The sequence below is a fragment of the Erpetoichthys calabaricus genome, chromosome 4 (assembly GCF_900747795.2).
Source record: "Erpetoichthys calabaricus chromosome 4, fErpCal1.3, whole genome shotgun sequence".
Classification (NCBI taxonomy): domain Eukaryota; kingdom Metazoa; phylum Chordata; class Cladistia; order Polypteriformes; family Polypteridae; genus Erpetoichthys; species Erpetoichthys calabaricus.
The window spans coordinates 110825490-110847139 of NC_041397.2; the positions used below are offsets into that span (position 1 = coordinate 110825490).

The 21650-nt window shown below is 36.6% G+C and overlaps 1 protein-coding gene across 1 annotated transcript in view; it reads left to right on the top strand.

Moving 5' to 3' along the window:
- Positions 1–21650, top strand: part of cog3 (component of oligomeric golgi complex 3) — a 79151-nt gene that overhangs the window by 41626 nt on the left and 15875 nt on the right. Inside the window, exons 11-17 of the mRNA XM_028799677.2 lie at positions 3425–3516; positions 5111–5250; positions 6578–6738; positions 10522–10630; positions 11781–11905; positions 15454–15543; positions 18966–19086. Coding sequence (XP_028655510.2) covers positions 3425–3516; positions 5111–5250; positions 6578–6738; positions 10522–10630; positions 11781–11905; positions 15454–15543; positions 18966–19086 — 838 coding nt within the window. The remainder of the gene's footprint in view (positions 1–3424; positions 3517–5110; positions 5251–6577; positions 6739–10521; positions 10631–11780; positions 11906–15453; positions 15544–18965; positions 19087–21650) is intronic.

Consider the following 21650-nt stretch of genomic DNA (forward strand, 5'->3'; position numbering starts at 1 on the left):
CAAAGTAAGCAAGTGACACTTTCAACTGTGAAACGAAGACTTTGAGCTGCAGTTGTGATGGGCTAAGAGGCAAAAATAAGGAAGAGATTCTTGCCTAGGCCAGGAACCAACCGCAGTCTCATTGTACTTTGAAATTAAAGCATGGAACAAATAAACAATTGGAAATATGGATACTGCATGGCTGTTAAGTTGTTGACTCTCAGAAACGTGTCTTTGAATTCTGTTGTGGCTTTGGGTCTGCCAGACCTAATCCTGCTAGAGGTCCCTCCAGTTTTCAGGTTCATTTTGATGGTGCATAAAACTGTACTCGCTGACACCTTGCCTTTTTTTGCAATTTCTTCTAAGGGAAAGACCTACACTTTTAGGGGTTATAATAGTCTGTCTTTCTTCCTTTGTTAATTGCTTTTTTATTATCATTATGGTAGCAATATACAGTGCAATATTGTTCAAAGAGTACTTCAGAGTGTGTAGCAGCACAGTTTGCTTCAACACCGCTTTTATAAGCAGTGATTGTTTGCAAGTAATCAACAAAAGTTAGGACACCTGTAGGAATTGTTTGCATCAATTTTCAAGGCATAATGAACTGTCATTGCTGCTGAGAAGCTTCGAAGTTGTTAGCCAGTTACTTGTTCATAGAAAGGGGCTTTATGTGTGACTGAGTGGAAGATTGACATTCGGTCAATTGGGGAAAGATTTTAGGGGGGTCCCCACATAAAACTGCGTGGAACAGTGGCAGCAACTCTGTGCGATAGAAGTACATTTGATTGAACAGTGGTATCCTGTGAAAGTTTGTGCAGTGTGATTCAGCGACATTCGATTGAGGGGGGGGGGGGGGGGGGAGTGGTCCTCACATGAAACTGCAAGTAGGTATGTTGCCGATATTCTAAGTTGAAAGTGGATGAGCACTGCTCAGAAAACTAATATAGGGAGAATGTGCAGCAGACAGCCTCTAGGACTGGTAATTAAATACATAATGGTTGAACTGTAAAACCGCATGCCATGACACATAAAAGTTATACTATGAGAAATACTTTGACTTAAGATCTTCATATTCAGTATTACTAGCATTATGTAACTTTTTTAGGGCTTTTTTGACCATTATGTTTCCGTAGTACAAACATTACATCTTATTGTGGGTCAAACAAAAAATCCCCATGCACTCTGATAGAAAGCAGTATGTAAAGGTGAGCTGTTGTACACACAATAAATTTCCTGCCTCTTTTTTGGACAGCTGTGACGTTATGTGAATGAAAAATCATAGACAACTTTACATCAGCGGAAGGCTTTGACTCTCAGCTATCCAAGAGTAGTTAGCCTTTCAAAGTATGTGGCTCGACGTTAATGGGATCTTTGATAAAAGCAGGTTCACTCAACTGTGCTGTGCTCATTTTGCCATATAAGTGTATAAACCTTATATTTTACTAAAGAACGAAAAGACACAACATGGAAACATATTATTTCTTTGATAGAAAACACCCTTGGGTATTTAAAAATGCCATTGTTTCTTTTGATTGACTTGTTGGTTTATCGGAACATACACAAACAACTTTGAAATGTGGCCACCAGCAGGACACCTCGAGCATAATTGGTTAAAACAATAATCACAACACGTTGGTGACAGTGACAACTGGCCTTAGAAAGTGGTGATTAAATTAGCATGACTGTCATTAGGGATGGGAATTGATAAGATTTTCACGATTCCGATTCCATTTTCGATTCTGTTTAACAATTCGATTCTTTATCGATTCTCCTATCGATTCTTATTTTTAAAAAAGGAGAACACACAGGCCGATTAGCTTAGAACTTTGTTTTATATCTTATCTTTGAACAAGATAGAAATTTAGGAGTAGCATGATCTTACAAACCCAACAGTGAGATCTTAAGAGTACACAGCCTACGGCTCCTCGATGGGGTGCCACGGGGTCCCCAGAAAAAAATTTGTAAATGTAAAATAATAATAAAATAAATATTCTTCTGTAGCAATAACAAAGTATAACATAAATTAATATAAATTAAGAATGTCCAGTAACATTTACACTCTCCTTTTTAAAAGTATATATGAGCTGAGCACTCAAAAATAAAACTACATCAGCCAGCAACAAATACAATCAACTCGAGTCCAATGGAACTGTACACTGTGCAATTCTGCAACCATCAACTATGGAGAATTAACAATTCTTTTGCAGAAATATAAGCATATCTGCTTTTTCAGGAAGGAAATTTTACTTTTCCCCGCCTCTGTGAAAGGAGAAGCTACCGATAGACTGCAGCGAGAACTGCCAGCATCTGAGCCAGCCAGACTCTGTCTGTCTCTCTCGTCATGGTCATCTAAATGCAATGCACAGTAATAGCAGGTTTTGCAATAAGGCAAATCATGCTAACATAATATGCAATGTTAGTTGATTAGTTACCTGCCGTATTAACGGGAGAGGACGTGCAAACGTTACCGCTGCTGCTGGGTTGAGATTCACTAGTCCGGAGCGGATCAAAAACACGATAAGGTTATCGCGTGTTTTGTGAGCAAATGCTTTTGCATATTCGTAGCGTTTCCTCCCTTTGATGAAATATCTACTTTGCAAGTATTGCAAGTTGCCCTGTTGTCATCCTTTCTCGTAAAGTATAACCAAACTTTTGAGTGCTTGTGCCACTTAGGCGCCATGTTTCCTGCTGTGTAAATGACGCTACGCAACATGGTGACGTCATTTGAGGCGACTGGAATCGATAGGGGAATCGTTTGCAAAAATGGCAAACAATTCCAAGGAATTGAAACAGTGGGAACCGGTTCTCAACAAGAACCGGTTTTCGATTCCCATCCCTAACTGTCATACAGTATATATAACACCAATGATTTGGGTTTTGTGAAAGCTACGTATGTTTGGGTAGTAAAAGTGCAAGTGGTAAAAAAAAATCTTTTCAGCTTCCATTTCAAAAGTTAATGTACAGTATTTGAAATAAGTGCATGAAACATCTACATGTCAAATTGTTCAGGTGTGAATCATTCCAGGCATTTTTATTTTTTTATTTTTTATTTTTTTAATATATAAGTGGTGACCTTTAAAAGTATTTGTACTTTTACTTACTTTGAGATAAATAACAGTATATTCATTTTAAGTCCAGACTTAAATCACAAATAAGATGTCTGAAGTGAAGTATGGCACACACCTATCAATAGGTTTCTGGTTATTTGGTAGTTAGGTTGTGGTAATATATTTTTTTATTTATGTTAAAATTATTTCTTAGTTTCATCTACTTTAGAGTTACTGTGGCAGATTTGTTTATAACTCCAGGTGGGGATAAATTATTTTTAATTTTTTGGAAGCAGTTCTTCCATTTGAACAGTTTTGAAAAGACTGTATTATAAATAACATGCACATTTAACCTAATGTGATAAATGGTATTAAAGGTGCTGTTTTTTATTGTTCAGGTACGCAGCGGATGTGCTTTTATGGTACATGTCTGCCAAGATGAACATAAACTTTACTGTGAGTTTTTTACCAAGCCTTCACCCAAACTGGAGTAAGTAGTTGTATTTTTCTGATACCTTTGTCTTTAAGAAATGAGAATTTAGGAGTAAAACTACTTGCTTTACTGTTTTAATTGTTAAATTGTGAATGGGTGGCATGGTAACTTAGGAATTAGCATTGCTGCCTGGTCTAGCAAACTGGTTTGATTCATTCTTGAGTCCCCCTTTTTGATAGATAGATAGATAGATAGATCGATCCACTTGTAGTGGATTTTCGTAGAAGAGTAATGATTTAGATATTTGTGGTTTCTAAACATATTCTTCAGATCACACAAAATGATTTATATTTACACAAAGGGAAAAAAGGGGAACACCATCTTGATGAAAAAAAAAACATTGAATTTTAAACCATGTCAAGGATACACTGTCAGAAATACTATTTTCTTGGAAAAATAAATGCAAAAAATATTGTGAAAGTAATCATTTTTGTTATTTATAACTACTGTGTTAAGGAAGTATTGTGAGATATGTCAGAAAAGAAAGATAGTAATGGTAGAAGTATAATTCATATGATAACTAATGTATTATTTGTCATTTTTAGTACTAGAAAAATAATTCCGAGACTAAGACTATTTTTGAGGCTAAGAGTGTCTATTGTTAAAATGCAGAAAATAAATGTATATACTGTAGATTTGTATTACATTCCGCACATTGTCTTTTGCTTTGTGGTATTGTTTTGGCATTATATTTTTCAACATTATATTTCTTATAGCCCAGTTTTTATTCCTGCCCATATTACTTTTTAAGAAGTATTTATTTATTTAAAACTGATTATATCCTGATTAAATGCTTTGATGAGCTAATCACCAAACTGTCATGTGAAGTTGCACAATTGTTCAAAGAGCATTAAGTGAATTGACAGATACATTCAGACATTGTGCCAGCATTTTTTAAATTCCAGTGTTTAGTTTCTAGGGCCATAATTGTCACATGTACAGATTACAGTGAATTTACAGTGAATGGGCTAATCAACTTGTGTAATAAAGTAACTGTTTAATATTCAGAAAAATAATGTTTTTTGTACAATAATAATTTTTTTGTCTTCTGAAATAGCTGGATAGGTGGTACAAATAGATACAAAAAATATCCAGAGACATTTTCTGCTGCAAATTATAGCAGTGTTCTGTGGTTAGCAACTGTTGAATTTTACTGCAGAATCTATAAAATTGTACAAAGTACAATGAAAAAAACGTACCCATTTCACTTGATTGTACTTCATGCTAGCAAAATAAAGATTACACTCTTTTCTATGAAAAAAAAATATAATCTTTGAAATTGCCTTCTTCCATTTTAAAACATAACATGTGTGAATCATACAATTCCTGATGACAGACTTTTATCATCTTCATGTCAAAGGAAGAAACTCTTAGTATCTGAAGTGGACTCCACTGAAAGTCAGAATGCTTTACTTCATTGCTTTTTCTTTCTTTCTATTTTCATTTGTAGTTACTTGAACAGTATGGTATAATGACAGACTGCATGAAATTGGGACTACTTTTATGTCGTCTATCTGTGAATATAAATAAATGCAAAACTTGTACTTTTACAAGTCCTTCTGTTGTACATTTTTGTTCTTTATTATTGCAGTGAGCTGCTAGAGAGACTCTGTCTGTCATTATATGATGTGCTTAGGCCGCTAATCATCCACGTCATCCACCTTGAAACTCTTTCAGAACTCTGTGGGATCTTGAAAAATGAAATGCTTGAGGACCATGTCCAGAATAATGGTAATACTTATCCTAACAATAATTTTTAAAAGAAATATTTTCCAGTATTTGCTCAGAATTACTAAATAGACAGCAACATTAAGAATTAGATTTTAGTCTGCTTTCACAAGCAAAAAAAATCCTAACCCAGTTTAACAGTGCAGCTTGGTATTGAGGTATTACAGTCACCAATAGTAGCCTGCACTTTAGTACATTTTTTGGGATTTATATTAACATAAATTTTGTATTCTTCTACTTCATTGCACACTGCCATTATCTTACCTTGCATTACAGTCTGTGTTCCTGACCATTTCTTTTAAAAATATATAGCTTAATTACATTACTTATTACTTATTAAAAAAAGTAACTAAACATCATTACTGAGTGTTAAAACAGTGTGTTACTTATTGTTCTTTTATATGAAAAATTACACATTTCACTGGCCTGCATTTGTTATTAAGTACTACAGCAAGCCCATATATGAACCTTCATGAAACTGACCAGAAACACAGCCAAATGTTATCATTTTTGTGCTTAATGAATATGTTTCGTCCTTAATGTGTTGTGAAGTAGCATTCCCATTTTCCATCCCCATTCCAAACCCCTGAAGACTTGCAGGGTATGAACACTGAACGTTGCTCCACCTAATTGTACTGTTTCAAAATATCAATAGCAAGTAGTTGGATTAAAACTAAACAGAAACTATGAGAGCTGTTTTCCCTGAGTGCTCCCTTTAAATGAGCAAAGGAGGTAGTTAACTAACAATGGAGATTTTAATTTGTGTGAGTATGTCTAGTAAAATGTATATGCATATATTGTCTACTAATTTATGTATCCACAATTGTGTCTATCTTTGTCATATCTTCAGGAATGCAATTGCCATCATAATTGGGCATGCAGACAAACACAATGTTTTTGCATAACACAAGTGATAGGCACATGCATGAAAATGCATAAACCTACTGTATGTGTATTCAAATACATCAACACAAAAATACATGAGTATTACCACACATTGCTGCCTTAAACATCATAAATTCTAATTTAAACCTTGCTGATGCATATATAACTGCAACAACACTGTTTGTAATTAATACTGTGCTTATATCATATTAAACGAATCCCAGTATCTGAAATGTAGATGTTGTTACTTGTATTTACCAAGTAGTGGTGGAAAGTAGGTAAACAAGAAGGTGTAATTAATAAAGAAGCCTTAAAATTTGTCTTCTGGTCTTAAGTGAAAAACTGCCTTCAAAATATGCAGCTGCTAATTGGTTCATGTAGCCACACAAAAAATTGCTTTGTTTGTTTGCAGTGAATGAGACATAGTTTTGTATTTTCATTTTAGTGGAACACTTGGGTGCATTTGAAGCTGTTGTCAAGCAGATGCTTGAGGATGTTCAGGAACGACTTGTCTACAGAACACACATATACATACAGACAGACATCACTGGTTATAAACCAGCTCCAGGAGATTTGGCATATCCGGACAAGTTGCAAATGATGGAGGTAAGGACAAAATTGTGAAAGATTGTGTTTTGATAATGGTTCTGTTACAACTAACATCTAAACAGTGAAGTGCTACACTATATTGTATATCAGTCAAAATGGAAGAGTTCTGATGTATGAAATCTGACAGTAAAGTAAAGCCTGGATTATTAATCCAGTTTTTGATAACAAGTATTACTGTATTTAAGGCACTTTACACATAAGAACGCAGTTTGTAATGCAGATTATACGAAAACTGGTGGATATTTCTGTCCTCTTGAACATGTATAAACTGCACTTCATTTTCTGAATTAATTTGTCTAGCCATATAACTTTTTTGCTTTTTTTACTGTTGGTCTTCTTTGAATTTGTTTCGCAGTGTGAGTTGGAAGAATGCTAAGGCTATTACTTTTGGTTATGTGGAGTTGAAGTGAGTTGGAACTTGGTGGGCACACATAATTTTCATGGACAGTTTGATTTATTTCCTCTTTTACTCATCCGACAGCTACTCATATTCCCAATGCAAGTGAGTCAGACACCGAGGATGGTGCACACCCAATCTGCTTATACAGGAGCACACTGCCCTTGCTGCTTTTAAGTATTTTAAACACAACATTACAATAAAAGCTACTTCTTTGTAAGTGAATGAAAGAGGGAAGCTATTATGTAAGCATGGGATTAATAAAGTATCTATCTATCTATCTATCTATCTATCTATCTATCTATCTATCTATCTATCTATCTATCTATCTATCTATCTATCTATCTATCTATCTATCTATCTATCTATCTATCTATCTATCTATCTATCTATCTATCTATCTATCTATCTATCTATCTATCTGAATTAATTTAACTAATATTATCTGCAGATTATTATTGTAAAGAACCACCATTATCACCCTGCAGCTAAACAGGTTCGAACTAATTAATTATGCAGGAAAGGTGCAGCTCTCATAAGCTATGGATTTAGAAAGAGAGCTGTTGTTGATCTGCAAGCAGAAGGTCAGAGCCGTTTGGTCAGCGCTGTGTTGTACAGTTTCATTGGTTCCAGAAGAGGCTCATTACGCCACAAACGGCAAGGACAGGGCAGGATTACAGTTTGCACATCCTGAAAGAGTTACTTAGTGGTATAACTTATAATGGATTGAGCTTGGGTTTCAGCTTATCAATGCCTGAACATCTGCTTTTGCTTTCATATATGTTCAGACTAGAATTCACCTTTGGTACTCATACTTAACAATAAATTGGTTCCTTTCCAAGTTCCTAATTATTTATATAATTTGAATGAATTACTGAGTTTTAAATAATATTAATAGCTAGATGGGGAACTTATTTTAGTTCCTTTCAAAGGGAGATATTGATAGTGATTTTATGCTCGTATTGTTCATTTTGTATTAATAGTTATTTTTCATTTGGTAATTATTGGGTACTACTTTACTGAGTACAGTATACTTTAAAAATGTTATCTTTAACAATATTGAACAGCAGTTAGTCGCAAACCCTCCCTCTTTTGATTTGTACTCTGCTGTACAGTATATGAGAGCGAGCTATTGAGCTGCTACAATCCTGTTTAAGCTACACTTTTAGATAGATAGATAGATAGATAGATCTTTATTGTCATTGTCACTTTTACAAAGGAACAACGAAATTGAAGGTGCAATCGACTCAATGTGAGGAATAAGAGTTAAAAAGACAAAAAGACAAGAAGAGAGAAAATAATAACAAACTGAATAGTAATAAATATACAAATTGCTACATGACATTGTAAAATGTTATTAAACGGTGTTTAATTTAGTCTTCTAACACATGTAATAGTATTCTGTTACTTCTGTTATTCAAAAATTTAAGAAATGTCTCTTGGATGAAGTAACTAAAAAAAGTGAAATGCTCCAAATTTATATTAGTTAACTTAATCTCCAAATACTGCTGAATATTACACCATTTGTACATTTTCTAACATGTTACTAACTGTTTTAGATATAACTGTCAATATGCCAGTTTAATTGTAAGATTCAGTACCTATAGACAGAGGTAGTTCAGTGGCTTTACCATATAATGTTCTTTTCTCCATATTTTTGAATTACAAATTGCAAATGTTGTATAATAGTGCATTTATGTGCTTTATTAACTTACTCCATCAATTACAAGAATTTTCTGGAATATTTGGTTAACTATTGTAATCACATCTCTCTATTATTAAAATAAAAATCTTAGAAGGAGACGAGATGTGAGTTTCTCGGAGAGACGCTTATACGTCCTGTGAGACGAGTCCATGCCTGGGGCCGAAAACAAAGGACAAAGAGTAGATGACAAAGTAGAACGTCATAAGGAATTCAAAAATGTTGGTGCGGTACACATGCAGAGCAGGTTAAAGATAATGGAAGTATGAAAATTCGAAAATCTCAAAAAAAGGATAGGAAAGATCACATTAGCGCAAACAAGTGGAAATTATTACTCGATGAAATAATGGAACAGTGAAAAGAGATTGAATATATCGTTCTGATTTAAACTTTAAGTTGAAGACTTTTAGTTCGTCTAATTTGTGTTGCCAGCAAGAATTAAAAGATTATAAAAACGCTGGAGCGGTATGAAGTCCCATGAGAAGGGGACTTTTAACATGAGACTCTTTCAAGTCACTCCCTATTTACAACTATTTTCAAACAAGACCACGGTCATCTAACCTCAGTTCTGTGAATGCTTTTGTCAGACACACTTCCTGTGCTCTCAGTTCTTATAAATTTTATCAGGACAATAATTTTATAGTGCGGCACGGTGGTGCAGTGGGTAGTGCTGCTGCCTTGCAGTTAGGAGACCCGGGTTCTCCCTGTGTCTGCGTGGGTTTCCTCTGGGTACTCCGGTTTCCTCCCACAGTCCAAAGACATGCAGGTTAGGTGCATTGGCGATTCTAAATTGTCCCTAGTGTGTGCTTGGTATGTGTGTGTGTGTGTGTGTGTGTGCATGTGCCCTGCTCTTGCGCCCTGTGTTGGCTGGGATTGGCTCCAGCAGACCCCCGTGACCCTGTAGTTAGGATATAGCGGGTTGGATAATGGATGGATAATTTTATATGCTCTAGATGACACGACAACGACTAAGCGAAGAAGAAAGAGCATGGACAAACATTCGAAAAAGTAATGTTATTTATTCACTCACAGGCAGTTACGTTGCGTTGTCACAATGCAAGTCCAAACACCAAATCAAAATTCAATGCGATCTTGAAGAAACATTAATTCCAAATATTGTTTTTACTGAAGTTTTAAAGTAAAAGTGAAAATAATGCATATGTAACAATTCCCATGATAATAACAATCTCTTAAAATTGTATATTCAGTTAACCAAACCCGAGGGTGGGCGAGCGAAGCCACCGAGTTATACATATGAATCCATTTTGTTTTCTTGTCAGTTTGCTGTTAAACATAAAAGCACAATTTAAATACCATAATTATTCCATACTTGATTCATAACACTTTTCTTAGTATACAGTGATGCTTTTTGTTTACTAGGCATAAGGTATTTCTGCATATGATGTTCTCTGAAGAAGAGGTTTTGGGGTGTCTGTTTTGTGCTGGCTTTCCAGTGGTCTTACCCAAACTAATATAAATGGATGTTTTAGCCCTTAATTAATGATGCTTGCAAACTGTTACTACTCTTTATAGTTTAAGTTTGGTGTTCTTATGCTTCTTATGCACCATTTAAATAATTTCAACTTTTTTTAGAAAAGATTTGGAGCAGAATATCAATATCTGTTATGTTGACATGACTGTTTAATTTATTCTCTTTTGTTTAATTTGTTATATTTTATAGGATATAGCACAGAGTTTAAAAGAAGAGCAGAAAAAGTTGTTGGCTTTAGATTCTTCATTTTCTGATATCCAACTGGAAGATCCAGATTCTAAGAATATAATTAAGTCAGGTACTGAGTTTATTACACTGTAAAGAAAATATTCTTATTTATTCTTAGTTTCTTTCAAAGCATTCAAATCCATCCATCCATCCATCCATTTTCCAACCCGCTGAATCCGAACACAGGGTCACGGGGGTCTGCTGGAGCCAATCCCAGCCAACACAGGGCACAAGGCAGGAAACAAACCCCTGGCAGGGCGCCAGCCCACCGCAGGGTGCACACACACCAAGCACACACTAGGGACAATTTAGGATCGCCAGTGCACCTAACCTGCATGTCTTTGGACTGTGGGAGGAAACCGGAGCGCCCGGAGGAAACCCACGCAGACACGGGGAGAACATGCAAACTCCACGCAGGGAGGACCCGGGAATCGAACCCAGGTCCCCAGATCTCCCAACTGCGAGGCAGCAGCGCTACCCACTGCGCCACCGTGCCGCCCGCATTCAAATCCATAACAGGAATATATTCGGGTTATTTAAATGAAATAGTCCTTACTGTACATTTAACTTTCTAAACTTTGTGCACTTTTCTTCACACCAAGCAGATTTGGTATTCAGTCACTGTGGAAGTGTATTGTACATATGCAGCCTTAGTATTATCTAATTTTTTTAACATTATTTGGAGGCTCTCATTTAATATGAGTTTAGCCAATTTACTGGTTTAATTTGTAGTATTTCATTAGACCTTGATTGAATCAGTCAGAACAAAGATCCTGTGTAATTCATAGTAGAAAAGATGTTTATTGATCCAAACCAGTTTACAGTAATTTTCAGTGTGTTTTCTTTCCACACCAGCTTACTTCACCCACAGCTTTGTATTTTTCTGTTTCAGTCATAGTTAAATTGCTGGTTCACCTATTTCTCTCTTGAATTTTTCAAGACACTAGTAAGTGTAAAGCTTGTAAGAGTCAGATTAGAGGCTATGTACTGATTCTGAAATGTGTGGTTTAGAAAAGGGAAATCCTGTGTCATTTTCCAACCCAGTTTCACTTAAAACTGATTGGTATATTTCCTGAAAATTGATTTTTTTTTCCTTACATTTTTTTTCTGTGACCCACCCCTCATCTTTGTTCTATTTTAGGATATTTTAATGATACAACAATGTATGTTATGTATGTATGTGTAAATGTAAATTAGTGTTTATTTTATCTGACTTACAGGTGCAACAGAATCATCATCTGCAAGATCACGCAGTACAATCTCTCCTGCAGATTTACATGGTATGTGGTATCCGACAGTGAGGAGGACATTGGTTTGCCTATCAAAGCTATACAGGTGTATAGATGTAAGTCTCAACATTTTAAGTAAGATTTGCATTTTGTTTGTTCATCCCATCTAATTTACAGATAATTATTTATATACCACTTCATTTATAGATAAGAGATATTTTTCGTATTAATGAAATATATTGTGTTTATGGAAGGCTGCATGTGGCACAACACAGTCTCAAAGCACTAACAAACAAACCAAAACACTCTTCCTTTTCACCACCACTCCTCCCAGGTAACCTTGTCCTCCTCCACCCGACTCTGGCCTCTGAGTGGTGGTCGCTGGCTCCTTTTTTTTGGGTATCCGGACGTGCTCTAGGTGCTTTATTGCCGACATCCGGCTACACTTCCGGGTGTGGCGAAACCAGTGCCCAAAGGGGCCAGCAGATCCTGCTGCAGCACCCCCTGGAGGCACCTGTGGAACACTACAGGCCTGCACAGAACTCCAACCCCCATGAAGCCCTGGGGGAGTCTGAGGCACTGCTGCAACCCAGGGAGGCTGCCATGTAGCGTCCAGGGGGAGATACTGGGTTTCCCATCCTTGCCCCCCTGGTACATATGTTGCAGGGGCGTCCCGGCCAGGCATGGGCCCCGGCCATCCGTCAATATATATATATATATATATATATATAATCCAACATCTGCCCCTCTATCTGTATGTCTGTCAGCTTTTCTCAAGAGAACAACTTAACGGTTGATTTTGCGACTTCTGTTATTGCACCATTTATGGTACTGATTTATTTACGCAAATCTGAGAAACACGCAGCGGGGCCCTCCTTACTCACGCTCCAGCCTCGGGGCGTATCTTATATCCGCTAAGCTAGACAACGAGAGAACTACTTAATGGATTTAGATTGGGGTTTTTTCTATAATTTGCTTGAACATTCTGGTTGATTTTGCGACTTCTCTCATCGCGCTAAGAATCATTGTTGCAGGAGCGATATATTTGCGTTAATCCAAGACAGAGGCTGTGGACCGAGGGGAGGGGAAGCATGACATCAGGAGTGGGGAGCCGGGTAGGACCCTCCTCACTGTCCTTTTTCACTAATATACGTACATAGCCGCGGGGCACGGCTAGTTTACTAATAAAATTTATAAATAAAAAAATTGAAGAATTGAATGGGGTGAAATAAAAACAGAAGAATTTTGAAAGGTATGCAGCATGAGAGCTACAGTATGTAAGGGAGGACTTGAACATTTGCTACGTATTATAGTACATACAGTGCATCCGAAAAGTATTCACAGCGCATCACTTTTTCCACATTTTGTTATGTTACAGCCTTATTCCAAAATGGATTAAATTAATTTTTTACCTCAGAATTCTACATACAACACCCCATAATGACAATATGAAAAAAGTTTACTTGAGATTTTTGCAAATTTATTAAAAATAAAACAATTGAGAAAGCACATGTACGTAAGTATTCACAGCCTTTGCCATGAAGCTCAAAATTGAGCTCAGGTGCATCCTGTTTCCCCATATCATCCGTGAGATATTTCTGCAGCTTGATTGGAGTCCACCTGTGGTAAATTCAGTTGATTGGACATGATTTGGAAAGACACACACCTGTCTATATAAGGTCCCACAGTTGACAGTTCATGTCAGAGCACAAACCAAGCATGAAGTCAAAAGGAATTGTCTGTAGACCTCCGAGACAGGATTGTCTTGAGGCACAAATCTGGGGAAGGTTACAGAAAAATTTCTGCTGCTTTGAAGGTTCCAATGAGCACAGTGGCCTCCATCATTCGTAAGTGGAAGAAGTTCGAAACCACCAGGACTCTTCCTAGAGCTGGCCGGCCATCTAAACTGAGAGATTGGGGGAGAAGGGCCTTAGTCAGGGAGGTGACTAAGAACCTGATGATCACTCTGTCAGAGCTCCAGAGGTCTTCTGTGGAGTGAGGAGAACCTTCCAGAAGGACAACCATCTCTGCAGCAATCCACCAATCAGGCCTGTATGGTACAGTGGCCAGACGGAATCCACTCCTTAGTAAAAGGCACATGGCAGCCCGCCTGGAGTTTGCCAAAAGGCACCTGAAGGACTCTCAGACCATTCTCTGGTCTGATGAGACAAAGATTGAACTCTTTGGTGTGAATGCCAGGTGTCACGTTTGGAGGAAACCAGGCACTGCTCATCACCAGGCCAATACCATCCCTACAGTGAAGCATGGTGGTGGCAGCATCATGCTGTGGGGATGTTTTTCGGCGGCAGGGACTAGGAGACTAGTCAGGATAAAGGGAAAGATGACTGCAGCAATGTACAGAGACATCCTGGATGAAAACCTGCTCCAGAGCGCTCTTGACCTGAGACTGGGGCGACGGTTCATCTTTCAGCAGGACAACGACCCTAAGCACACAGCCAAGATATCAAAGGAGTGGCTTCAGGACAACTCTGTGAATGTCCTTGAGTGGCCCAGCCAGAGCCCAGACTTGAATCCGATTGAACATCTCTGGAGAGATCTTAAAATGGTTGTGCACCGACGCTTCCCATCCAACCTGATGGAGCTTGAGAGGTGCTGCAAAGAGGAATGGGTGAAACTGGCCAAGGATAGGTGTGCCAAGCTTGTGGCATCATATTCAAAAAGACTTGAGGCTGTAATTGCTGCCAAAGGTGCATCGACAAAGTATTGAGCAAAGGCTGTGAACTTATGTACATGTGATTTCTTAGTTTTTTTATTTAATAAATTTGCAAAAACCTCAAGTAAACTTTTTTCACATTGTCATTATGGGGTGTTGTGTGTAGAATTCTGAGGAAAAAAATGAATTTAATCCATTTTGGAATAAGGCTGTAACATAACAAAATGTGGAAAATGTGATGCGCTATGAATACTTTCCGGATGCACTGTATATTATTATGTGTTGTGATAGTAATGGTGGGTATTAAGAAGCATCTTGTGCTTTGCTTCCTATTAATTTTTTGGCCTTTTATGATATTTAGCAACAAAATGAGTATGTAATGTAAAACTTTATAGATAATTTAAGAGCCGGTTGAATCTTCTATATTAAATTGCTTGTTATAAACATTGTTGCTAACACTTCTTTAAAGCACATGCAAAGATCAACTGAATAAGGTGCTACTGCTGCCTCACAGCTCCCTGAATACTGGATTCAAATGTTGACATAGATATTGAAAATAGTACTGTCTGCCATTGTTTTTTTGTTTGGGTAGTTCCTCCCATTCCCAAAATGTACAAGTTAGTTTAATTCACTGTTCTATTAGTTGTTCCTCTCCTTAATAACACTATTTTTGACATTCAGCGAATTATTATAAAAAGCACTTGCCAAACACTAATACAAATGGTATTGAATTCACTGTCCTTATGTTTCTGAAGATAGCTGTATATTTTGTTTCCTTCATATTCTTTTATTGAGTGCTTTTAAAAAGAATGTCTACTAGACATAGGTGCCAGTTTAGTTTGAACAGAGACATTTCAAAGCCAAACAAAATTGCAGAACATTTTGTTAATTGCACTCAAAGCTAATAATTCAAAAATTAAGTTTTGTGACTTTTTAAGTGTGACACTCTTTCAAGTGTGACTACTTGTTCTTTTTCTCTGATATCACTAGAGGGCAGTATTTCAAGGATTATCACAAGAAGCCCTTTCTGCGTGCATTGACTCTTTAGTAAAAGCTTCTGAGATCATAATTAAAAATAAGGTAAGCTCTCATTTTGTTGTAATTCATTTTTATTTTGATGGTAGAAATTTATGACACCTAAAATGCTTTCCTTAACAATATAAATACACTGGTTATTTTTCTAAAATTTAAGAAAATATTATACTTCTATTAAATAAATACATTTAAAATAGGACAAATTTTAACCTGTTGTGCTAAACTGCATGTGTTGGCACCACAAGTTTATTGGAATTTGCAGTTAAATTATTTCACAAATCTTGTATGAAAAATTAGAGTTTATCCTATAGAATTAATTGGCAGTTAGAATCTCATGAATGCACATAAATTTCAATTATGACTGAGATAGGAAAGTCCCTTGCTTGATAATAAAAAAGTTTAAAATGTTGTACTTGCCAGTAATTTAGTATAATTAGTAGATCACTAAAATATTGTTTAATTATTTCAAGCAATGTATTCATTTTGTGTTTAGATTTTGTGAATTATGCTATTCATCACATAACCTTTAATCATTTGTAGTATGCTTGGGCATTAGTAGATGTTATATACTGTAGCAGTATAGAGCTATACACACTACTTGTATTTTAGTTGGATAACTTCTGTTGTCAGCAATGAAGCAGTTATCTGTCTGTAATTGGGAAAAGCCACCCTTTTCCTTTTCACGTGAACCCCATAATGGCTTGACTTCACCGACTGAAGTTCAGGCTAGCAGACATGGTTTACTGTGTAAACTCCTGCAAACTGTAACACTTGGAAGAGTATTTTTTTTATTATTACTAGAGGGCTTCACCCCCTGCTCGCTTCACTTGTCCACCCCTGAGTTTGGTTTACCGAGTATACAATTTAAAGAGATTGTTATTTTCTTGGGAATTGTTACATATGCATTATTATCACTTTTACATTAAAACTTTTGTAAAAACAATATTTGTCCTTTATTTCTGGCTCTGGGCGTGGTTAAATGTCTTTCTCGTGGGATGTATAACGCTGCTCGCGTTGTGAAGGATGGGGGGGGGGGGGGGCTGAACATGCGCTAAGGAGATGCCATCTGATCAGCTGCTGTCTTGCTGCTGACAGTCTGTGTGCTCTGCTTATCGCGCTGCGCGTCGATCATATAAAACCCTGTTACAGCAGCTGTCCTTTTGCCACTTCCAGTCTCTGCCGGTCGCATTGTGAATGGGGGTGGGCGTGGGGGGATGGGTTTGTTGGGAGGGAACTGAACGCACGCTAAGGAGATGCGTTCGCATCATCTGCTGGCTTGTTGCTGCTGCTGGTGAGCTGCATGTTCTGCTTGTCGCTTGTCGTTGTTTTAAGAGCTGGGAGCTCAAGAAGTGTGTCTGCCAAAAGCATTTCAACAACTGCTAGGTTAGATGATGTCCGCAAACTTGTTTTAAATTGTTTGTTAGCAGGGCGTGATGTGCAAAAGTCACGCTGTCACGGGTTTTGCTTCCTAAGGTTGTAATGTCTAGTCTCGCGTGTCGTCAAAGTGTCTCTCCGAGATGATCATGTTTCGATCGCTTTGCTCAACCCCCCCGGAGGCACGCTATGCTCCTGCCACTTCGTGTCTCTCCCCTGCTCGCGTTGTGAGGGGGGGGGAGCTGAACGCTCGCTAAGGAGATGCGGACAAATCAGCTGCTGGCTTTGTGCTGCTGCTGCCGAGGTGCGTGTTCTGTTTGTCGCGCTGTGCGTTGATCATTTAAAAGCCTATACAGCAGCTGTCCTTTTGTCTCAATGCCTTGTCTCGCGTGACATTAAATTGTTCTTGTGGGATGTCAAATTATCTTCTGAGAAGATCACGTCTTGTCTCCCTCCCAAGGTTTCCTAAGATTTTTTTTTTATAATAGCGAGAAATAATTTCCAACTTGCGAACGCTGCAATCAAGTGCCTGCCTCACTGGGTCACATGTTTTGGCCCTGCACCAAATTAACATCATTCCGGACCAAAATCTTTAAATGCCTTTCAGATAGCCGTGGTGTCACAATCCCTCCTAATCCAATAACAGCTGTGTTTGGTGTTCTTCCAGATGGGCTTAAAATGGAGAAGGACAAACAAACTGTGATTGCCTTTACTACACTATTAGCACGTAGACTGTTGCTCAACTGGAAGAATCCTAACTCACCTGTTTTAAGTCAGTGATTAACTGATGTCATATACTATTTGAAACTGGAAAAAATCAAATTCGCACTTAGAGGATCTGTACAAAACTTTTTCAAAACCTGTCAGGATCTAATCAATAGCATTTTAGAATAAGCATTTAAATTGAGGAACCAGGTTCTCTCCCCTCTTTTACTCTTTATTCATTTATTATTTTTCTATTCATTTGTCTTTACTAGCATAAAGTTTTACACTGCTGGCCTAGTTCTCTTTCTCAGTGGTGGGGGTTGATTTGTTTCGAACCTTTTTCTTTCTTTTATTTTTTTCTTTTTGTAAAACTCAAGTTATGTGTATGAAGCGTTATTTGATTGTAAAAAATTCAATAAAATTAAAAAAATAAAATATAATAAATAACGTTATGATACAATAATAGTGAAAGAAGACGAGCCCAGTTTTTTTTTTTTTAGTTGTTAGATTAACGATTGTGATTAAAGGGCTATCTGTGGTGCTTGCAGTTACATCTTTCTTTGAGCAGCCTGAGAATAGAACACATAAAGTCACTTATAATCGCTCATTGATATACTGTGAGTTTTTATGTGTTTCGTAAATTAAAACAAATATAAAAAATATTGAAATGATCTGATACCTTTATAAAAACCTTCTTGTAAAAATCTGTATACATATAGTTCAGTCATCAGACATGGAATACACAGTTATGAAGTGATGGAGAAACAATATTTTAGTAAAGTGAATGAAGTAGAGCAGTACAGTTAATCCCAAAGTGAAGTGAAAACTACCAGTAAAAAGCTGAAGATGCAATTGGTGCTGGTCATATTCACCAGAACACTGCAGTGCTCACTTACTGTATATCCTTCAGGTACCAACGTGCAAACTGTAAGCACTTTACTTAATATTCAATGAGTGCTATTTGTTCAGACTACATAAAGTGTAGCCCAGATTGTAGTTTAACCCTAAAATGAATCATAGAAGGAGAAAAAAAATGAACATACATACGTTGGTTCAAGTACCAAATCGGACAGCCCACAGTAGAATGTATTCTATTCAAATCATCCCAAAAGCTAGAAGTTAACTGTTTTGACAGAGATCATGTACAAGAAATTTGACTGTAAGCTTATTCTTTTCAGAACTTGAGTCTTCAGCTGATGTGACGTGATTGCATTGTATTTAGCAAAGCAAATGTGTCACATTTGATTTAATAGATTTGATTTAACAGAAGTGTGAACTTGTACTTTTCCCTTCAGTAAATAATTTTTTTGATAGCTGTGAGTTTTCCTTTAAAAAAAGGCTACAGTTGATCTGTTTTTTGGTGATTGTATTTCTTTTTTAACCTTTAGACACAGGTCGATGGGCAGTTATTCCTGATCAAACACCTGCTGATCTTGAGAGAACAAATTGCTCCATTTCATGCTGATTTTGCCATTAAGGAGATTTCCTTGGATCTGAAGAAAACCAGAGGTATTGTCAAGGGCACTTGAGTAGTCCCATTCAGTTTAGACCTGCTGTTTTGGGCTTCTGTCATGTCCATTTACAGTGCTTAGCCTTATATTTTTTCAGCATTTAAGCATGCATTATATGTATAACTCCTACATTTCTGTTGTTAGCTTCTATCTTCCTAGTATCTGTGGTTTGCATACAGTAAGTTTTGCTGGAGGCACAAAAGTAAGCACTGCTCATATTTATTATGATAAAAATACATACATACAGACATACTAAAAAACGATTAATCTAATTTAGGATGGCAGGGAGCCTATTATAAAAATATAAGGTGCTTCACAGAAAATAAGAGTAGAAGAAAATAAAAACTAAAATAAAGTTTGTTTTAGATTTTGAATAATGTTTAACTGATGTGAGCTCAGTAAACCAATGGTTATGGTTTGATTATTTTTTATGAATTAGTTCCAGTTCCTAATTGGGTTCTGCAGGGATCACTGCTGAGCATGCTGTTAATTTTTATTTATATCATTTCATTAGATAAAATGCCACTATTTGCAGATTACTAAATTAAGTTTAGTATTTTAGGATACTAGAAAGAGAACAAAATCACTAAAGATGGTTTTGGGCACAATTCATATTTGGCCACATAAGTGGATAATAAAATTTTATGTAAATGTAAAGTCTAAGACATTGAGAATAAAAAAATGTATACGTCCTGAAGCTACAAAATAGCCCTTGTGAGTAAGACTTGGAAGTCATAGTGTTCCTGTCACAGTTCAAAAACATTTACATAAAAGCAATTAAAATGCTAGTTCACAATACATATTATTCCAGTTTTTGGAAGTATTTGTTTACACTGAAAAACAAGAGATGCTTGTGAAAAGTTATGAAGTAGTGTAGACCAAAGTAACACCTTAAGAAGCTGCAAATTAATGTTGTTTTGGAAACATTCTGTGAATGAAAAACAAAAAACTTTTATGAACTGAATATTTTACTCATGGTAAAGCATTCTTATTTCTCATTTAAATCATTCTTATACCTTCCAAAATTGTATTTGCTTGATTTAGCATAAAATATACACTGCTTTGTTTTTTGTTGGAAATAAACAATACATTTATGTGAATTTTGTTTCATTCCTATGATATGCAGTTTATTATGTAAGTATGTATCACTACAGTCTGTACAAATAATTTAATTCATTAATTCTTTCCCTCTCCTGTCTGGGCATTTTTTCATTCTGTAGAAACCATATCCAGAATAATAAGTCCTGCTTTGAATTAAAAGCTTTAATTCACATCAGTCTCTCCAAATGATACACTTCTAAGAAGTTCCTTAATTTATTTTACAGTGAATTCATTAAGATGAAATCCTTTTTACAGTCAACACCAGATGCTAGAAATGTCCTCCCAATACTGTGTAGAGTACAGTTTAGTTAAACTGAGTGTGATGTGTCCTGCTTCAGTTGTCCTATTACACCATTAACTTTTGGGAATACCACTGGTGTACTGCCCGATGTAATCATCACCGTTTTCCTCAGGTTAACATTAATACTATTTAATTGACAAAACAATAAGAGGCACATCATACAGTATGCCTGCATTTCAAGTAATCTACCGCAAGTTATATAAAGTTATTTAAAACTCTAAATATGGAGAACAGTACAGTACGAAGCAGTTCTTTACTGAAGAAAACCTTCTTTCAAGCCCTTATATTTGTGATGATTACATTGTGTGGAATACAGAGAGGGTGATAAGTATATAGCGGGTGTGAAATATTGAAAAGCAGGATGAAAATAAAGAAAAAAAAAAACTGCCTAATACATTTTCATAAACATTTACCAAACTTTTCTTATTTCTCCATTGACCCCAAAACACACATCTGGGAAATAACAGCTCACTTAATAGGACTAGGAATCCAATCAAAAACAGTAGTTGGTTGGTACAAAAACCTGCAGCCACAGTGGGGTCCCCAGGACCGAGTTTGGGAACCACCGTCTTATAGCAACAAGAGGTTCATGTTGACTGTTCCTGCTATTATTAAAGAATCCGAGCCATTACCTGCTGCACAAAGTCCTAAAAATATTTGTGGTGGCAGAGAGATGTAAAAGTTAGTGACTGTTGTTGTCCATGTGGTGTGTACTAGGGCAGTCTTTCTCAACCTTTTTGCTGTCATGACCCAGTTTTTCCCCATGCTTGTGTCTTCGTGACCCACCTGGGGGTGGTCCCACTTGATAAAATTAGTTGTCGGGAGTGTGGGGTAGCACCCACTGCGCGATGACCCACTACCATTATAAACAATAGCAACTAGCAACCTGAGACCCTGTGGTTGAGCAACCTTGTAGTGAAGAATGAGAAAAAGTAAGGAGTTCCATAAAATAGAAACATTTACATCTGTAGACTTACATGTTTTTAACACACACTTAAACTAGCAAACATAAGGTAAGACATATCTGGAGTGTACTGTTAATGGTGCAAACAAATATGGTATTTGTTACTGTTACTCTCAAAATTTAAAAGAATTGACTTTTGGGTATGTTTTCTGAATTTAGTTTTAGTTAGAAATCATTGAGTTTGCAGGTTTAGGAA